Below are 17,049 nucleotides of genomic sequence, written 5' to 3'. Positions count from 1 at the left end.
GGTACAGCGTTGCACGACCGCGCAATTGTTAGGTAAAGTAACACAGTGCCGAATCGCAAAAAATGGCCTGGTCATTAAGGGGGCAAATCCTTCCGGTCCAGAAGTGGTTAACTGAGAATTGCGCGGTCGTGCAACGCTGTACCCAAATAAAATTGACGTCCTTTTTTCCTCCCAATTAGAGCTTTCTTTTGGTCAGATTTGATCACCTGTGCGATTTTTATTTTATGCGCTATAAACAAAAAAAGAGCGACAATTTTGAAAAAAAAAATAAATAAATATTTTTTTACTTTACGCTGTAAAACATTCCCAATAAAAAAATTTAAAAAAATCTAATTTATTCAACAATTTAGGCCAATTATATTTAGGTACAGCTTTGCACGACCGCGCAATTGTTAGTTAAAGTAACGCAGTGCTGAATCGCAAAAAATGCCCTGCTTTTAGGCCTGGTCATTTAGGGGGGGTAAAACCTGCCAGAGCTGGTGTTGTTAACATATATATATATATATATATATATATATATATATATATATATATATATATATGTTATTTTATATATATATATATATATATATATATATATATATATATATATATATATATACTGTATATATATATATATATATATATATATATATATATATATATATAAACCTTCCGGAGCTGAAGTGGTTAACATATATATATATATATATATATGTTAACCACTTCATATATATATATATATATATATATATATATATATATATATATATATATATGTTAACCCACTTCAGCTCTGGAAGGTTTATATATATATATATATATATATATATATATACACGTGTGTATATATATATATATATATATATATATATAAATAACATATATATATATATATATATATATATATATAAAAACCTTCCGGGGCTGAAGTGGTTAACATATATATATATATATATATATATATATATATATATATGTTAACCACTTCATATATATATATATATATATATATATATATATATATATATATATATGTTAACCCACTTCAGCTCTGGAAGGTTTATATATATATATATATATATATATATATATATATATACACACGTGTGTGTATATATATATATATATATATATATAAATAACATATATATATATATATATATATATATATATATATATATATATATAAACCTTCCGGAGCTGAAGTGGTTAACATATATATATATGTATATATATATATATATATATATATATATATATATATATGTTAACCACTACAGCTCCGGAAAGGTTTATATATATACACAGTATATATATATATATATATAAATAACATATATATATATATATATATATATATATTTTTTTTTTTTTTTTTTTTTTTTATTTTTTTCACAATTCACCTTTAAGAGGGCGTGGCTGGGGGAGTGCCCCATGGCAGCATACTTTTGCTAATAGGTGTCCCTCATTTCTATCTGAAAATGTTGGGAGGTGTGTAATGTGTGGAGATGAAATACACCCCCCCATCCAGTCCACACAGAGTGCTGGGACCCCCTTCTCTTAATAAGAATATTATTATTATCTCCTCCTCACTGGGCTCACATTTGAGGTCAGATATAGAAATACACCTCAGCTACAAAGAAATAATCCTTCAAAATAAAATGTCCTCAAAGCAGGAGGCTCAGACGCCATTTTGTTGTAGATGGCGCACGCGCTGAAGAGTCTCCAAGCGGCGAGCGCTGACCTGCGCCCTCTGCTGGCCGTCGTGTGCATTCCACACCTCAACAAAAAAAAAATAAAGGGAGGACCGGAAGTGAGCGGAGCAGCCATATTCTTGTAGCTCTGAGGAAGTAAAGCAGCCATTTTGTCGTGGTCCCCCAGGAAGTTGTAGAATTGACAAAAAAAGGGGGGTGAGTGTCAGAGTGCCCTGCTCTGTCTATTGTGTATATATTTCTGCAGGGCTGGCTGTGTGGGGCTGGGCTGACCAGGCTGAAACAGGTATGAGGAGGCAATGTCTGTTATTGTTTTCTGTCTGTTGTGGGGGGAGATTAGAGCTATAGGAGGGATTGTACCAATGTACACCAACAGGGGGGGCTGTTAGTGGTGGGCAACCCCACTAAGAAGTCCCAAAACAAGGGGTTGCCCTATAACTTTGGCATGAAATGTTTCTTTTCTATTCTCACAGCCTGCTATAGGTCAGGAGACGTCCCAGTACAAGCCAATAGCGAGGCACGAGGCGTACCGGCCGTCATCAGAGGGTCAGTAGGGATCACCGGTGCAGATCTCCTTCTGAAAATGCCGGTTGCCTGACTTATTCTGATCCTCAGCTTTCTGTACTTCCAGCCGCACACCTGAAACCAGTAAGAGGGTTTCCAACAACTCGCCTGATCCGCCTCCACCTTCCGGTGCCGCCGGTGACGCAGAATATCAAAGTTTAACCACTTTACCACCGGAGGATTTTGCTGTCTTCCGTCCAGGCCACTTTTTGTGATTCGGCGCTGTGCGACTTTAACTGACAATTGCGCGGTCGTGCGACGCCGTACCCAAACAAAATTTACATCCTTTTTTCCCCACAAACAGAGCTTTCTTTTGGTGGTATTTGATCACCTGTGCGATTTTTACTTTTTGCGCTATAAACAAAAAAAGAGCATCAATTTTGAAAAAATAACAATATTTTTCACATTTTTTTATATGAAATTCCCCCCCCAAAAAATGTAAAAATCTAATTTTTTTTTAAATTTTTGGCCAATTTGTTTTCTGCTACCTATGTTTGGTAAAAAAAAAATCACAATAAGCGTATTTTGATTGGTTTGCGCAAAAGTTATCGCGTTTACTAACAAAGGGAAAGATTTTTGTCATTTTTGGTGGGTTTTTTTTTTTTAACGAGTAATGGCGGCGATCTGCGATTTTTGCGGGATTGCGGCAGACAGATCTGACCCTTGACTGACATTTTTGACACTTTTGGGGGTACCAGTGACATTACTGCAGTAATCAGTGCTACAAATATGCACTGTAACTGTAAAAATGACACTGGCAGGGAAGGGGTTAATTTTATTGGAGAGGGAGGGGTTAATATATGCCTGGTGCTTACTGACGTGTGTGGGGGGAGGGGACTGAGTGACACAGGGACAGATCGCATGTTCAGCTATGCTGAATCCTGTAATCTGTCACTTAGGAGATCCGCCCGCTCTGTTTACACAAGCGGGCGGATCTCCACACTCGATTCCCCGACGATCGGGGAAGAGCAGCGGCGATCGCCGCCACTCCCCCCCCTGGCCCAACTCCCGCTGTGACTGAAAACAGCGGGAGCAAGCCTCCGGCGGCACGCGAGCGCCGCCCACAAGGGGAGGAGTCCAGCGACGTAGGTCTACGTCACTGGACGGAATCGAGCCACTTTGCCGCAGTAGAGTCCCAGTGACTGGTCGGCAAGTGGTTAACTACGGACCACTTTTTGGAGTCCTTTTTTGATTTTTTGGGGGGGGGTTTACAGGTTTAAAAATTTAGGCCTGAAGATTAGTTAAAACCCCCCCAACTTTATATATTTTTTGAGAGCAGACTCTTAGAGAATAAAATGGTGAAGATGACATAAAACCCTCAAAACATTCCCAAAAGCAGAAACCCTGGAGAATAAAACAGCGGTAGTTCCAGTTTTTATTTCGCTTTGATATTAGCGCAGAGGTTCATGAAACACAAAATTTTAGTAGAAAATACACTAAAGTTAAAGCGGAGTTCCACCCAAAAGTGGAACTTCTGCTTTTATGCTTCCCCCCTCTGGTGCCACATTTCAGGGGGGGTACCTGTTTTTGACAGGTACCCTTCCCCACTTCCGTGGCGATGTTCTTTTGGAAGTTCGGCCTCCTTCCTCCGCCGCCGAGCCAATTAGAAAGCACAGCGCGCTTTGTGCATGCGCAGTAGGGAAACGGCTGTGAAGCCAAAAGGCATCACTGCCGGGTTCCCTTACCCTGAATGGCGGCGACCGCTCCCGAGAGCCGATACGAAAATCGGCTTCGGGTGCTGACATCGCGGGAGCCCTGGACGGGTAAGTTCTAATATTTAAAAACGTTCAATTTTTTTTCCTGGGGGGCCAGAACTCTTCTTTAATTTTAGGGCATACAAACATAATACATTTTTCAAATTTTTGGTAAACTATAACAGATGGCGTTGTGCCGAGTAAATCAATGCCTAACGTGTCAAGCCTTAAATTTGCGTGTGCCCATGAAAAGGCGATAAACTCTAGTACCCTAATTTTTCCATAGGCGGCGCTTTAAAAGCCCCCTTTTTTTTTTTTTTTTTTTTTTGAGGTTGCACTTATGGATACTGATGAGGTTGCACTGATGGGGCTGCACTGATGGGGACTGACGAGGTTGCACTGATGGGGACTGACGAGGTTGCACTGATGGGTACTGACGAGATTGCACTGATGGATACTGATGAGGTTGCACTGATGGATACTAATGAGGTTGCACTGATGGATACTGATGAGGTTGCACTGATAGATACTGATGAGGTTGCACTGATTGATACTGATGGTGGTGCACTGATAGATACTGACGGGGCTGCACTGATGGATACTGACGAGATTGCACTGATGGATACTGATGAGGTTGCAGTGATGGATACTAATGGGGCTGCACTGATGGGGACTGACGAGGTTGCACTGATGGGTACTGATGAGGCTGCACTGATATATACTGATGAGGTTGCAGTGATGGATATTGATGAGGTTGCAGTGATGGATACTAATGGGGCTGCACTGATGGGTACTGATGAGGCTGTGCTGATTGATACTGATGGGGCTGCACTGATATATACTGATGAGGTTGCAATGATGGATACTGATGAGGTTGCATTGATGGATGCTGATGAGTTTGCAGTGATGGATACTAATGAGGTTGCAGTGATGGATACAGATGAAGTTGCAGTAATGGATACTGTTGAGGTTGCACTGATGGATCCTGTTGAGGTTGCACTGATGGATCCTGTTGAGGTTGCACTGATGGATCCTGTTGAGGTTGCACTGATGGATCCTGTTTAGGTTGCACTGATGGATCCTGTTGAGGTTGCACTGATGGATCCTGTTGAGGTTGCACTGATGGATCCTGTTGAGGTTGCACTGATGGATCCTGTTGAGGTTGCACTGATGGATCCTGTTGAGTTTGCACTGATGGATCCTGTTGAGTTTGCACTGATGGATCCTGTTGAGGTTGCACTGATGGATCCTGTTGAGGTTGCACTGATGGGTCCTGTTGAGGTTGCACTGATGGATCCTGTTGAGGTTGCACTGATGAATCCTGATGAGTTTGCACTGATGGATCCTGTTGAGGTTGCACTGATGGATCCTGTTGAGGTTGCACTGATGGATCCTGTTGAGTTTGCACTGATGGATCCTGTTGAGTTTGCACTGATGGATCCTGTTGAGTTTGCACTGATGGATCCTGTTGAGTTTGCACTGATGGGATCCTGTTGAGTTTGCACTGATGGATCCTGTTGAGGTTGCACTGATGGATCCTGTTGAGGTTGCACTGATGGATCCTGTTGAGTTTGCACTGATGGGATCCTGTTGAGTTTGCACTGATGGGATCCTGTTGAGTTTGCACTGATGGGATCCTGTTGAGTTTGCACTGATGGGATCCTGTTGAGTTTGCACTGATGGGATCCTGTTGAGGTTGCACTGATGGGATCCTGTTGAGGTTGCACTGATGGATCCTGTTGAGGTTGCACTGATGGATCCTGTTGAGGTTGCACTGATGAGGCTGCACCAATGGGCACTGATTAGCACTGATATGCTGCACTGATGGACACTAATGGAGCTGAACTGATAATACTGATAATCAGTGCCCTAATTATCAGTGTAAATGTCTTTTATCAGCTTTCCTTTCCTCACACAGTGACGGCATTTGTTTACATGGGATGAGCTGTGATTGGACACATCTGATCACATGGTAAAGAGCCAATGTCATGTGATGCGTAGGGGTTTCTTGAGCTGGGGCTAAATGACATCCCATCTGATGGTGCTTGCTTAGTCCCAGGTCTAGCGCCACTTGGCGGAGCCACTGGCAGTACTGCAAGGGTGTCAAAATGGCCACCCCCTGAGGGGAGATCTTTTTCCCACGTACCACCACCAATGTTAGAGGGATTTTCCCAATGACCACCCATAGACTAATTTCACTTGGGGTTCCCCAAAACCTGAAAATAATTTCAAGAGATCCTCTGGGGTAAAATGACTGTATCTACAACTCATGATACAATGGTGGCCCTTTGCTTGCTTTTATCTGGCCCTTGGGGCACTATTTTATTCACTGACACCAACAAAGGGGTCCAATTCTTCCCAATGACCCCAACAATGGGGCTCAAACCCTACCAATGACATCAGTGATGGGGCACAGTTCCTCTCAATGACAGCAATAATGGGGCCCACTGACACCAACGGCGGGGCACAATTCCTCCCACTGACAACAACGATGGGGCACAATTCTTCCCAATTGCACTAACAATCTGGCCCAATGACACACAAACATTGGGGCACAAGTCCTACCAATGACACCGATAGGGCACAGTTTCTTCCAATGTTGGGGCATAATTTCTCCCAGTGACACCAGTGATGGGGTACAATTCCTTTCAATTACACTGACGATGGGGCTCAATTCCTTTCACTTGCCCCAAAGATGGGGCATTGTTACCTCCCCTGGTACTGGGACATTTTCTACACTGAATGACCGCAGTCTAGCCCCCCTAAAGTTTAAAGGATAGTAAACTGGCCCTTTGTTTAGAAAGTTTGGAGAGCATTATGGCGCTTTTCCACTGCATGGAACCGAACGGTTCGGCTCGCTTTTGTGCTTTTCCACTGCTGGTACCGCATGGTACGGTGTAGGAACGGTTCGGTATGGTACGGTACGGCGGCGCTTTTCCACTGCATGGAACCGAACGGTACGGCTCTCAAAAACAGTACCACCTCGATTGTGGTTCCAAGAGGTACCATACCCGGTACCATATCCCACAATCCTTTGCATGCAGTCACTACTAGCCACTGATTGGTCAGAGAATCCCACCCACCCCGTTGTTATCCCACCCACTTAACTTTAGTACTACTTTAGTGGAAAAGCAAACCATACCGTTCCGTACCGAACCGTTCCAACACCGTACCATGCGGTACCAGCAGTGGAAAAGCAAACCGGGCCAAGCAGGCCGGAGTAGAGCCGAGCCGGTACTTGCAGTGGAAAAGTGCCAATAGTGTGATGGTCATTGGGATGAATTACCCCCTTACAGATAGCTAAAAACATCAATGGTGTCAGTGGAAACCTATCTGAGAGGCAGAAATTACTCATTGCTCATGTAACCCCTAGCAACCTCTGGAGGAACCCTAGGGCACCATGGAAACCTGGTTGAGAAACCCTGGTATTACATTTCACTGCAGGACCCCAGAAATCTCAGGCTCACTCTTTTCTAAAAGTTACCCAATTTCAAGCTTTGGTGAGGCTCAATACTGAGGTTGGTTGACAAGATCCAGGTTTGTGTTGGGTTTAGACCAGAACTCTGTGCAGACTATAAAGTAGACCTATCTCAGCAGAATGTGGATAACCTGGCTTTTTGTGATGGTGGTTGGCTAGGATAGTTAGCTAGGTGTCCAGATACCTTTTTAATGGTGTAATGTTATCTTTGTTCTAGATCTAAAGCCTCGTACACACGCAACGAATTTCCACCGACTGGTCGTCCGTCTTTTGTCCAGAGTGGTGTCTGTTGGTTGGAATGTGCTCTAGACTGCACACGGATTTTCCCGCACGACAGAATTCTACTTCAGAAGTGATGTCATGTGTTGGATTGCTTTCTTTGTGTTCTTTCGTCTCTGAGCATGCCCAGTCTTGCTCATAAGTTTTTTCCCCATCAAAATCTGTACTAATGAGACGAAAATCGGACGTGTTTTGACGGTCGACAAACATTTTATAGCCTGCACACCAGGATTTTTTTGGCCGAAAAGTCGGAGTCGGTTGTCGGAAGCATCATACTAACAAGCCGAAAATCGGCAGATCGGTCGTTGGACGAAATTTCCCGGCCGAATTTCTACTCGTGTGTAAGGGGCTTAAAGCAGGGGTAGGCAAACCTGGGCCTTCCAGCTGTTATGGAATCACAAGTCCCATGAGGCATTGCCAGAGTCTGACAGCTACAAGCACGCCTCTGAGAGGTAGAGGCAAGATTGGTCTTCAGCAACAGCTGGAGCGTTGAAGTTTGCCTACACCTACACTAGAGCTTTTGTAAGGGACATATAAAGATCTTGTTGCATGTGTTTGTTTTTTTTACTTTGCTTGCAATGTATTGAGGATTATGACCAACCAACCATGACCTTTTTATTTATTACATATATATTGCCTTTGCACCATAACCAGTCCAGTGCTGCAGCCATGACTGATCCACAGACCATGGATGAGGCGAGGATAATGACAGAGAAGATATTAAACTTCACCCTGGAGATCATCTACCTTCTAACCGGAGAGGTGAGGAGGATTCTGGGAGGTCACATGACATCACTCTTATCTCTATTAATAAAACACAGACCTGACCGGAGAGGTGAGGAGGATTCTGGGAGGTCACATGACATCACTCTTATCTCTATTAATAAAACACAGACCTGACCGGAGAGGTGAGGAGGATTCTGGGAGGTCACTTGTAGGGATGCACCGAAATTTCGGCCACCGAAATTATCGGCCAAAAATGAGCCTATCTCATTTCGGCCGATAATGGGTTAACATTGCCGAAAATAAATATGGCCGCCGTGGGGAAGGAGGAGGGCGCAGCGCAGGGAAGGTTTTAAAAGCCCCGCCTCTGGCCGGCGGCACCGCCTCTCAATGATGTCCCTACTACGATCTGTGCATTATGAATGGACATACCAGGCGGGGGGGCGGGGCGAGCGGCCACTATAGAGAGAACTAATGTGATCCATCCCAGTTCTGTTCTCATTCACACATAGTCGTGCTGAGCTGACAGGGAAGGATCACATTAGTTCTCTCTATAGCGGCCGCTCGCCCCGCCGCCCCCGCCTGGTATGTCCATTCATTAATGCACAGATCGTAGTAGGGACGTCATTGAGAGGCGGTGCCGCCGGCCAGAGGCGGGACTTTTGAATGAAGGACACCAGAGGAGGGGGACGCTGAGGCAGTGGGGGGGGGATGGGGGGGGAGCTGAGGCAGCTTACCAATGGTATTTGTATTATGAAGCATGAGGGGTTAATGTATTGTCACTGCTGGTCACTCATCTATTAGTGATTGACCAGTGGCAGGTAATTAACCCCTTTGTGTTGCATTAGTGCAACCAGTATCCATGTTAATTAACACTGGTTGCACTAATACTGGTTGCACTAATGCAGCACAAAGGGCGTAACCACTTAAGCCCCAGCCCTATTTCGGACACTTTTTGTTTACAAGTTAAAACCAGTATTTTTTCCTAGAAAACTACTTAGAACCCCCAAACATTATATATATATATTTTTTTTAGCAAAGACTCTGGAGAATAAAATGTCGGTCATTGCAAAATGTTTTGTCACGCGGTATTTGCGCAGCGGTCTTTAAAACGCCATTTTTTTGGAAAAAAATTGAAAAATCACATTTCACTGCATTTAAAAAATACTAAACAGTAAAGTTAGCCCATTTTTTTTTGTATATTGTGAAAGATGATGTCACGCCGAGTAAATAGATACCCAACATGTTACGGTTTAAAATTGCGCCCCCCCCCCCCCCCCGTGGGATGGCGACAAACTACGGTCAATAGAGATCTCAATCTGCGACGCTTTAAATTTATTTAACGGTTACCAGTTTATGGTTAGAGTGTAGCTCTTTTTTTTTAATTATTGCCCACGCTCTGGCGATCGCGGCGATACCTCACATGTGGGGTCTGAACAGCGATTTCATTCGCGGCTCGACTTGCGTATACGTTTTTTTTTGTGCGCGAGCTAACGGTGACGGGGGCGGCTAAATTTTTTTTTTTTTTTCCTATTTATTTTTTATTTTTTTTCAACTTTATTACAGGTTTTTTTTAAAAAAAAAAAATCTGATCACTTTTATTGCTGTCACAAGCAATGTAAACATCCCTTGTGACAGCAATATGTGTGACAGGTACACTTTATGGAGGGATCGAGGGTCTAAAAGACCCTAGACCCCTCCACTACACTTCCCTGTATGCAAAATGCCGAAAACAGCATTTTTGCATACAGCCATTTTTTAAAACTGCCGCCTTTTGCAGCACAGTAACCCGGAAGTGACGGCATGGACGCCGCCTCCGGGTTACGTCATCGGAGACTCGATCGTTTCCGGCATTCATCGGGACTCCATCCAGCCGGCGGACGTGCCGGTTGGGTGCTCGGGGCTCCCGGTGGGACGGGAGCCCCGAGCAAAGCCACGGAAGGCGGCGGGAGGGGGGGACGTCCCCTCCCCCCCCCCCCGGGTAATGATCGAGCGGCTCCCGAGCCGCATCGGTCGTTACAGACGGAAACCCGACCGTCGGCTTCAAACCACGGTACCGAGATGATGCCTCTAGCTAGAGGCATCATCCTGGTATAAGCCCGCAAAGTTTACCGACGTAGCCCTACGTCGATATGCGGTAAGTGGTTAATTACCTGCCACTGGTCGATCACTAATAGATGAGTGACCAGCAGTGACAATACATTAACCCCTCATGCTTCATAATACAAATACCATTGGTAATTAAATTAACCTCTTGCCAACCCATCGCAGTACATATACTGTGACAGGGTGGCAGCAACAGGTGTACGTCACTACCTGTTTTTGGTGCATGCCCCTCTTCTATCCATTTTAAAAAAAATTTGGGGAAAAAGTCATTTTCGGTTTTCGGCCAAGGGCATCCTGCAGTTTCGGTTTCGGCCCAAAATTTTCATTTCGGTGCATCCCTAGTCACATGACATCACTTTTATCTCTATTAATAAAACACAGACCTGACCGGAGAGGTGAGAAGGATTCTGGGAGGTCACATGACATCACTCTTATCTCTATTAATAAAACACAGACCTGACCGGTGAGGTGAGGAGGATTCTGGGAGGTCCCATGACATCACTCTTATCTCTATTAATAAAACACAGACCTGACCGGAGAGGTGAGGAGGATTCTGGGAGGTCACATGACATCACTCTTATCTCTATTAATAAAACACAGACCTGACCGGAGAGGTGAGGAGGATTCTGGGAGGTCACATGACATCACTCTTATCTCTATTAATAAAACACAGACCTGACCGGAGAGGTGAGGAGGATTCTGGGAGGTCACATGACATCACTCATCTCTAGTAATAAAACACAGACCTGACCGGAGAGGTGAGGAGGATTCTGGGAGGTCACATGACATCACTTTTATCTCTATTAATAAAACACAGACCTGACCGGAGAGGTGAGGAGGATTCTGGGAGGTCACATGACATCACTTTTATCTCTATTAATAAAACACAGACCTGTCCGGAGAAGTGAGGATTCTGGGAGGTCACATGACCTCACTCCTATCTCTATTAATAAAATTACGGATCTAACTAGAGAGATGTAATCATTTCTTTGATTAACCACTTAAGCCCCGGAAGATTTTACCCCCTTCCTGACCAGGGCCTATTTTGCGATTAGGCACTGCGTGAATTTAATGGACAATTGCGCGGTCGTGCAACGCTGTACCTAAACTAATTTGACGTCCTTTTTTCCCCACAATCAGAGCTTTCTTTTGGTGGTATTTGATCACCTGTGCGATTTTTTTTTTTTTTGATCATGCGCTATAAACAAAAAAAGAGCGACAATTTTGCAAAAATAACAATATTTTTCACATTTTTTTTATATGAAATTCCCCCAAAAAAATGTAAAAATCAAAATTTTTTAACATTTTAGGCCAATTTGTATTCTGCTACCTATTTTTGGTAAAAAAAAATCGCAAAAGGCGTATTTTGATTGGTTTGCGCAAAAGTTATTGCGTTTACTAACTAAGGGAAAGATTTTTGTCATTTTTATTGTTTGTTTTTTTTTTTTTTTAACAAGTAATGGCAGCGATCTTCGATTTTTTATTTTTTTTTTTTTTTTTTGCGGGACTGCGACATTGCGGCGGACAGATCGGACCCTTGACTGACATTTTTGACACTTTTGGGGTTACCAGTGACATTACTACAGTAATCAGTGCTATACATATGCACTGTTACTGTAAAAATGACACTGGCAGTGAAGGGGTTAACTTTTTTGAGAAGGAGGGGTTAAGTGTGTCCCTAGGGGCGTGTTTCTAACTGTGATTGGCTGTGGCTTGATGTGTAAGAACAGAGATCAACGGTCCTACATAGCAGAACCCTTTGATCTCCATTCTTACACAGGGGAGAATGACAGTCGGCTTTGTTTACATTAGCCGCCTGCCTTTCTTCCGGTGTAATGGACGATCACGAGTGCCCGGTGGACATCGGGTCCGCCAGGCACACGCGCGGGGGGGTCCGTGACCGAGCGGGAGCGCGCCTCCGGCGGCGCTTGCTTGCTCCCTAGAGCCTCACAGGCTAGCGACGTAGCCCTACGTCGCTTTGCCTGTAAGGGGCTGACCGCCACCGTGCGGCGGTCGGCAAGTGGTTAAAACAAGAGTTCCTAAACTTTTATAGTGAAATGTGAGCTGAGTACTATGTTTAGTAATCTGTTTTTATCACATGTAGGATTACATAGTGGTGAAGAAGACATCAGTTGACCATACAACAACCAGACATATGCTTTCTCCTTATGCTCTGAGAACTGACAAAAACAACAATAGGAAGATTCTCAATGTCACATGTAAGATCACTGAGCTGCTGACGGGAGAGGTGAGCGGTGCCGGGAATTCTGGGACATTATCCAGTAATAGACGTGGGATGTGTCTGGATGGTGACCGTATTTTTGTTTGTTCCAGGATGTCACTGTCCGCTTCTCTTCGGATGAGGAGGTGGAAGAGTTAGAAGAAAACAAAGATCTGTACAAGGACATCAAGGCCAAGAAGCGGCCGCCCCTCACATCACCGGGTAAGAGGAGACTTTCATTTCTTGTATTGAGGATCCCCCTAGATACACACATCCTCTGATATAAAGACATAGAAACAATGTATTCAGTCAGTGTGTGTGTTTCCTACAGATGGATCCAGTAACAGAAATCCCCCAGAGAGATGTCCCCGTCCTCTATATTCCCGGGACTCCACACAGGAAGATCAGGAGATCCCTCAGGAGGATCAGGTAGATGTGATTGACATCAGTCCACTCTTTATTTTCTGTATTTTCTGCTAATTTTAGGATTATGCAATCTGCTGTTTGTATGTGATCTAAAAAGATATGTCAGATGCCGAGAGGATCTCGGAAGGAGAGAGAGAGGGGTAACACACCAGGGACCAGCTTTTTTCAAGAGCATGAATCAAACGGACGCGCTGTCCCCAATATATAGGAGAATTAGCTTTGTGAGTTCTCATGTGACATTCTTTATTCACAAGTGTTATTGGCTCCCAACTGACACCCCTGGACTCGGAATTCCAGAGTCAGATCCATGGTGTGTGGGCTCTTTGACCTCCCTGTGCTGGGGCAGAGTTATCCAGGTCCCCCCACCCATAATTATTACATCCTATGGCTCCAGATGCTCCATTTCTACTCCCTTCCTTGTGGAAGCTGGGCAGTATTGACCAGGAGACCCTGAAGAAGCTACAAGCGAAACACGTAGCGATCCTGCAATTTTTGGAGGTACCCGTGGAACCTAGAGAACTTAAAGCGGAGTTCCACCCAAAAGTGGAACTTCCGCTTTAGGGAGTCCTGACCCCCCGACATGCCACATTTGGCATGTCATTTTTTGGGGGGGGGAGCGGGTACCTAGTTTTGACAGGCACCCGCTCCCACTTCCGCTCGGAGCGCCGCGGCGCCCTGAGCGGAAGTTCTCCTCTCCCCCTCCCTCCCTGCAATCTTCTGGGACACGTCAGAGGTCCCAGAAGATTGCCGGCCAATCACGGCGCGCAGCGCAACTCGCGCATGCGCAGTGGGTACCCGGCTGTGAAGCCGCAAACTGTAACAGCCGGGTGCCCACAGCAGTGATGCCGGTGCCGAGGGAGAGGATCGAGGCTTCGGGCGGCCGCATCGCTGGACCGTTGGAGAGGTGAGTAAATGGCTGGAACTCCGCTTTAATTTCGCATCGCATGATATTTTTTTATACTACGGGAATTCTCATAGGCCTTTCCCTTGTGTTGTAGGAGAGAGCCCGCTGTTATATTATGAGGAGATATTGCATCTGTTTTTTGTATTGATTTTATATAATCTTTTTTAATGATATTTAAATGAATGTATATTTTTTATATAACCACTTGAGTCTATTTCTCCCGGGGGTCATGAGTGGCTACCTTTCTAATTTCTTCTCCTATTCTTCATACTACTTCAATCTGCTGTTTTGTGTTCTGTGTTTTTCAGGGTGAAAATCTGATTACTATTAAAGTTGAAGTTAAAGAGGAAGCAGGAGAGCCGTCTGTAAGGGATGATGACCTATGTAAGGAGGAGGAATTTTCTCCAGAGATCAGCACAGGTGAGTAATAAAACATTAAAGAGGAAATAAACCCTCCTCTGACACTTGTACCTATAGGTAAGCCTATAATAAGGCTTACCTATAGGTACTGTAAATATCTCCTAAACATGTACCGTTTAGGAGATATTTACCTTACATGCAGCCAGTGACGTCACTGGCGAATGCGCTCTGAAGGAACGGCCGCTGGTGCCGTTCCTTCAGAGTCCCGTGCCGTGACCGTCGGCTCCCGTGCGCGGGAGTGACGTCACCGCGGCTCCGGCCAATCAGATGGCCGGATGCCGTGATCCCGGAAGACGGGCGACCCGGAAGACGGGTGACTGAACATGTCGCTCGTCATACAGGTAAGCGGGCGGCACGGCGGGGGCTCATTCTAAGGTAAGTATTTCATGATGAGCTAGAATGCGATGCATGCTAGCTCATTATGTGTTTCTCTTTCAGGTTGAAAAAAAATAAATAAACATTTTAATGGGTTTACAACCTCTTTAAGGCAGCATTCACACCTGAATGTAGCAGAGATGTGCTAAAACGTGCTTGTGGTGCCATTATTTCTTAATGGCTAGCCCAACGAGAAATGTCAAAAAGCACACTTGCTGCCAAAAAAGGTACATGAGCTACTTTGGCCCCAAACGCGTTGCGTCCCTCGGGTGTGCATGCAGTCTTAATTCAGAAAAGAGTGCCAGATTCTCCTTATTCAGTCACTACAACAATCTCTTCTTCTCCCCCCTCCTCTGTCAGTAGACAGTAATGGGGGGACAGTATGTGCCCAGTGGGGGAATCAGGGGCCATCAGCCTCTATTAGACTCCGGCTCTCCTCCTCATATCAATTCATTCTATGTTGATGGCTAGGAATGGCAGCAGGTTGGCATGTTCTCCTTACAAAGTAGTTGGTTTACTTTTAGGTGCTTTTGATCTGTTTGTCCTCCTGTTTAGATGTATTTGCATTTGCATTAAAGTGTTACTAAACCCAGGGCCCTGCATTCACTATATCTGTTCTCCTACAGTACACAAAACATGGAAATGCAATCATTTTAGTAAATATAAACTGCTAAATACCTTTTCTCATCAGCAGTATATAGCAGTCTTGTGATTTCTATAAGTGTCTGGTTAAAGCTTGTGAGAGGAGTTTTCATTCTCCTCTGACTGTCCTATGAGGCTGCAGGACCCCTAACCCTCTGTCTGGAGAGTGCTGATTGGCCCTGTGCCGATCACATGTACCCTCCCAAGAAAAAACAAACCTCTATAGCGATGCACACCAAACTGAGCATGTGCAGGCTGACTCCACTAACATCTCCATACGGGGGGCTTCAAGCATATCTAAACCCAAAAGCAAATTGTAATATATTGCAACTTACAATCCTTAAATTTGGTGGTTGTATCTGTTTTACTTTTTAGGCATTCTTCAATTTCGCCTGCTGATCCTGCCAGGCTGTGTTTTTTGTTTTTTTTTAATTTTCTTTAACCCCTTCCCGCTCACACTATAGCCGAAAAACCGCTACAGCGCGGGCTTACGGGCATCCATGGACATCCTACCTTAATCGCCCTGCCCACACGTGCGGGTGGTGCGCTCTGTGATCACTTAGTCCTTCGAACTCAGCTGATCACAAATTGTGGTAAAAGGCCAATCACAGCAGCCCTTTACCACATGATCAGTCCAATGACAGCTGATCACGGATGTAAACACAAGCCAGTTATCGGCTTTCCTTTCCTCACTCTGACAGCTTGAGGAAGGGAGAAGAAAGCCAATAACCGGCTTGTGTTAAAGGGACAGCCACACTGATAATCAGGGCACTGATCATTAGTGTCCTGATTATCAGGGCAGTCCCAACAGTGTCTACCAGTGCTGCAAATCAGAGCCTCCTCATCAGTGCCGCCTTTCAGTGCAGGAGAAAAATTACCTGTTTGCTAAATTTTATAGCAAACTATCAAAAATTTTTTTTTTTTTTTTTCCAAAATTGTTCAGCCTGTTTTTGTTTGTTTAGCAAAAAATAAAAAACCTAGTTGTGAATAAATACCACTAAAAGAAAGCTCCATTTGTGTGAAAAAAAAATTAAAAATTTAATTTGGGTACAGTGCTGCGCAATTGTCATTCAAAGTGTGACAGGGCCGAATGCTGAAAACTGGCCTGGGCAGGAAGGGGGTGAAAGTGCCCAGTAGGCAAATGTGTTAACCAACCAGGCTATACAGTAAAAGTGGCAGTTAGAGGGTTGAGACATAACATGTAACATTGACAGGGGTTCATACAATGGTCAGCCTTTTTTCATTTAGTTAAAGTACATCTCAGTAAAGGTGGCTTTATTTTTCTTCTTCTTCATCTTTATTCACAGACCTTGGAGACATCAGGGCCACTGAGGGAGATGTCAAAGATGAGGAAGAGGGAGAAATTAGGCAAATCAAAATTGAAGAAGATGACATTCCTCTAGAGATAGGAATAGGTGAGTAATAAACGCTAAATTCAGAAAAGCTACTTTGGCGCCAAACGCGTTGCGTCCCTCAGGTGTGAATACAGTCTGCATCCAGAGAAGAGTCCCAGATTCTCCTTG

The 17,049-nt window shown here is 44.3% G+C and overlaps 1 protein-coding gene across 1 annotated transcript in view; it reads left to right on the top strand.

The window, feature by feature from the left end:
* Window positions 1–17,049, top strand: part of LOC309564357 (uncharacterized protein) — a 1,447,080-nt gene that overhangs the window by 1,333,577 nt on the left and 96,454 nt on the right. Inside the window, exons 8-9 of the mRNA XM_082268984.1 lie at window positions 14,398–14,509; window positions 16,834–16,941. Coding sequence (XP_082125110.1) covers window positions 14,398–14,509; window positions 16,834–16,941 — 220 coding nt within the window. The remainder of the gene's footprint in view (window positions 1–14,397; window positions 14,510–16,833; window positions 16,942–17,049) is intronic.

This window comes from Pelophylax lessonae (genome assembly GCF_965119305.1).
Source record: "Pelophylax lessonae genome assembly, chromosome: 9".
In the NCBI taxonomy this organism is placed as follows: Eukaryota; Metazoa; Chordata; class Amphibia; order Anura; family Ranidae; genus Pelophylax; species Pelophylax lessonae.
The sequence above is the reverse complement of the archived record's forward strand: the minus strand, read 5'-3'. Positions and strand labels throughout refer to the sequence as shown.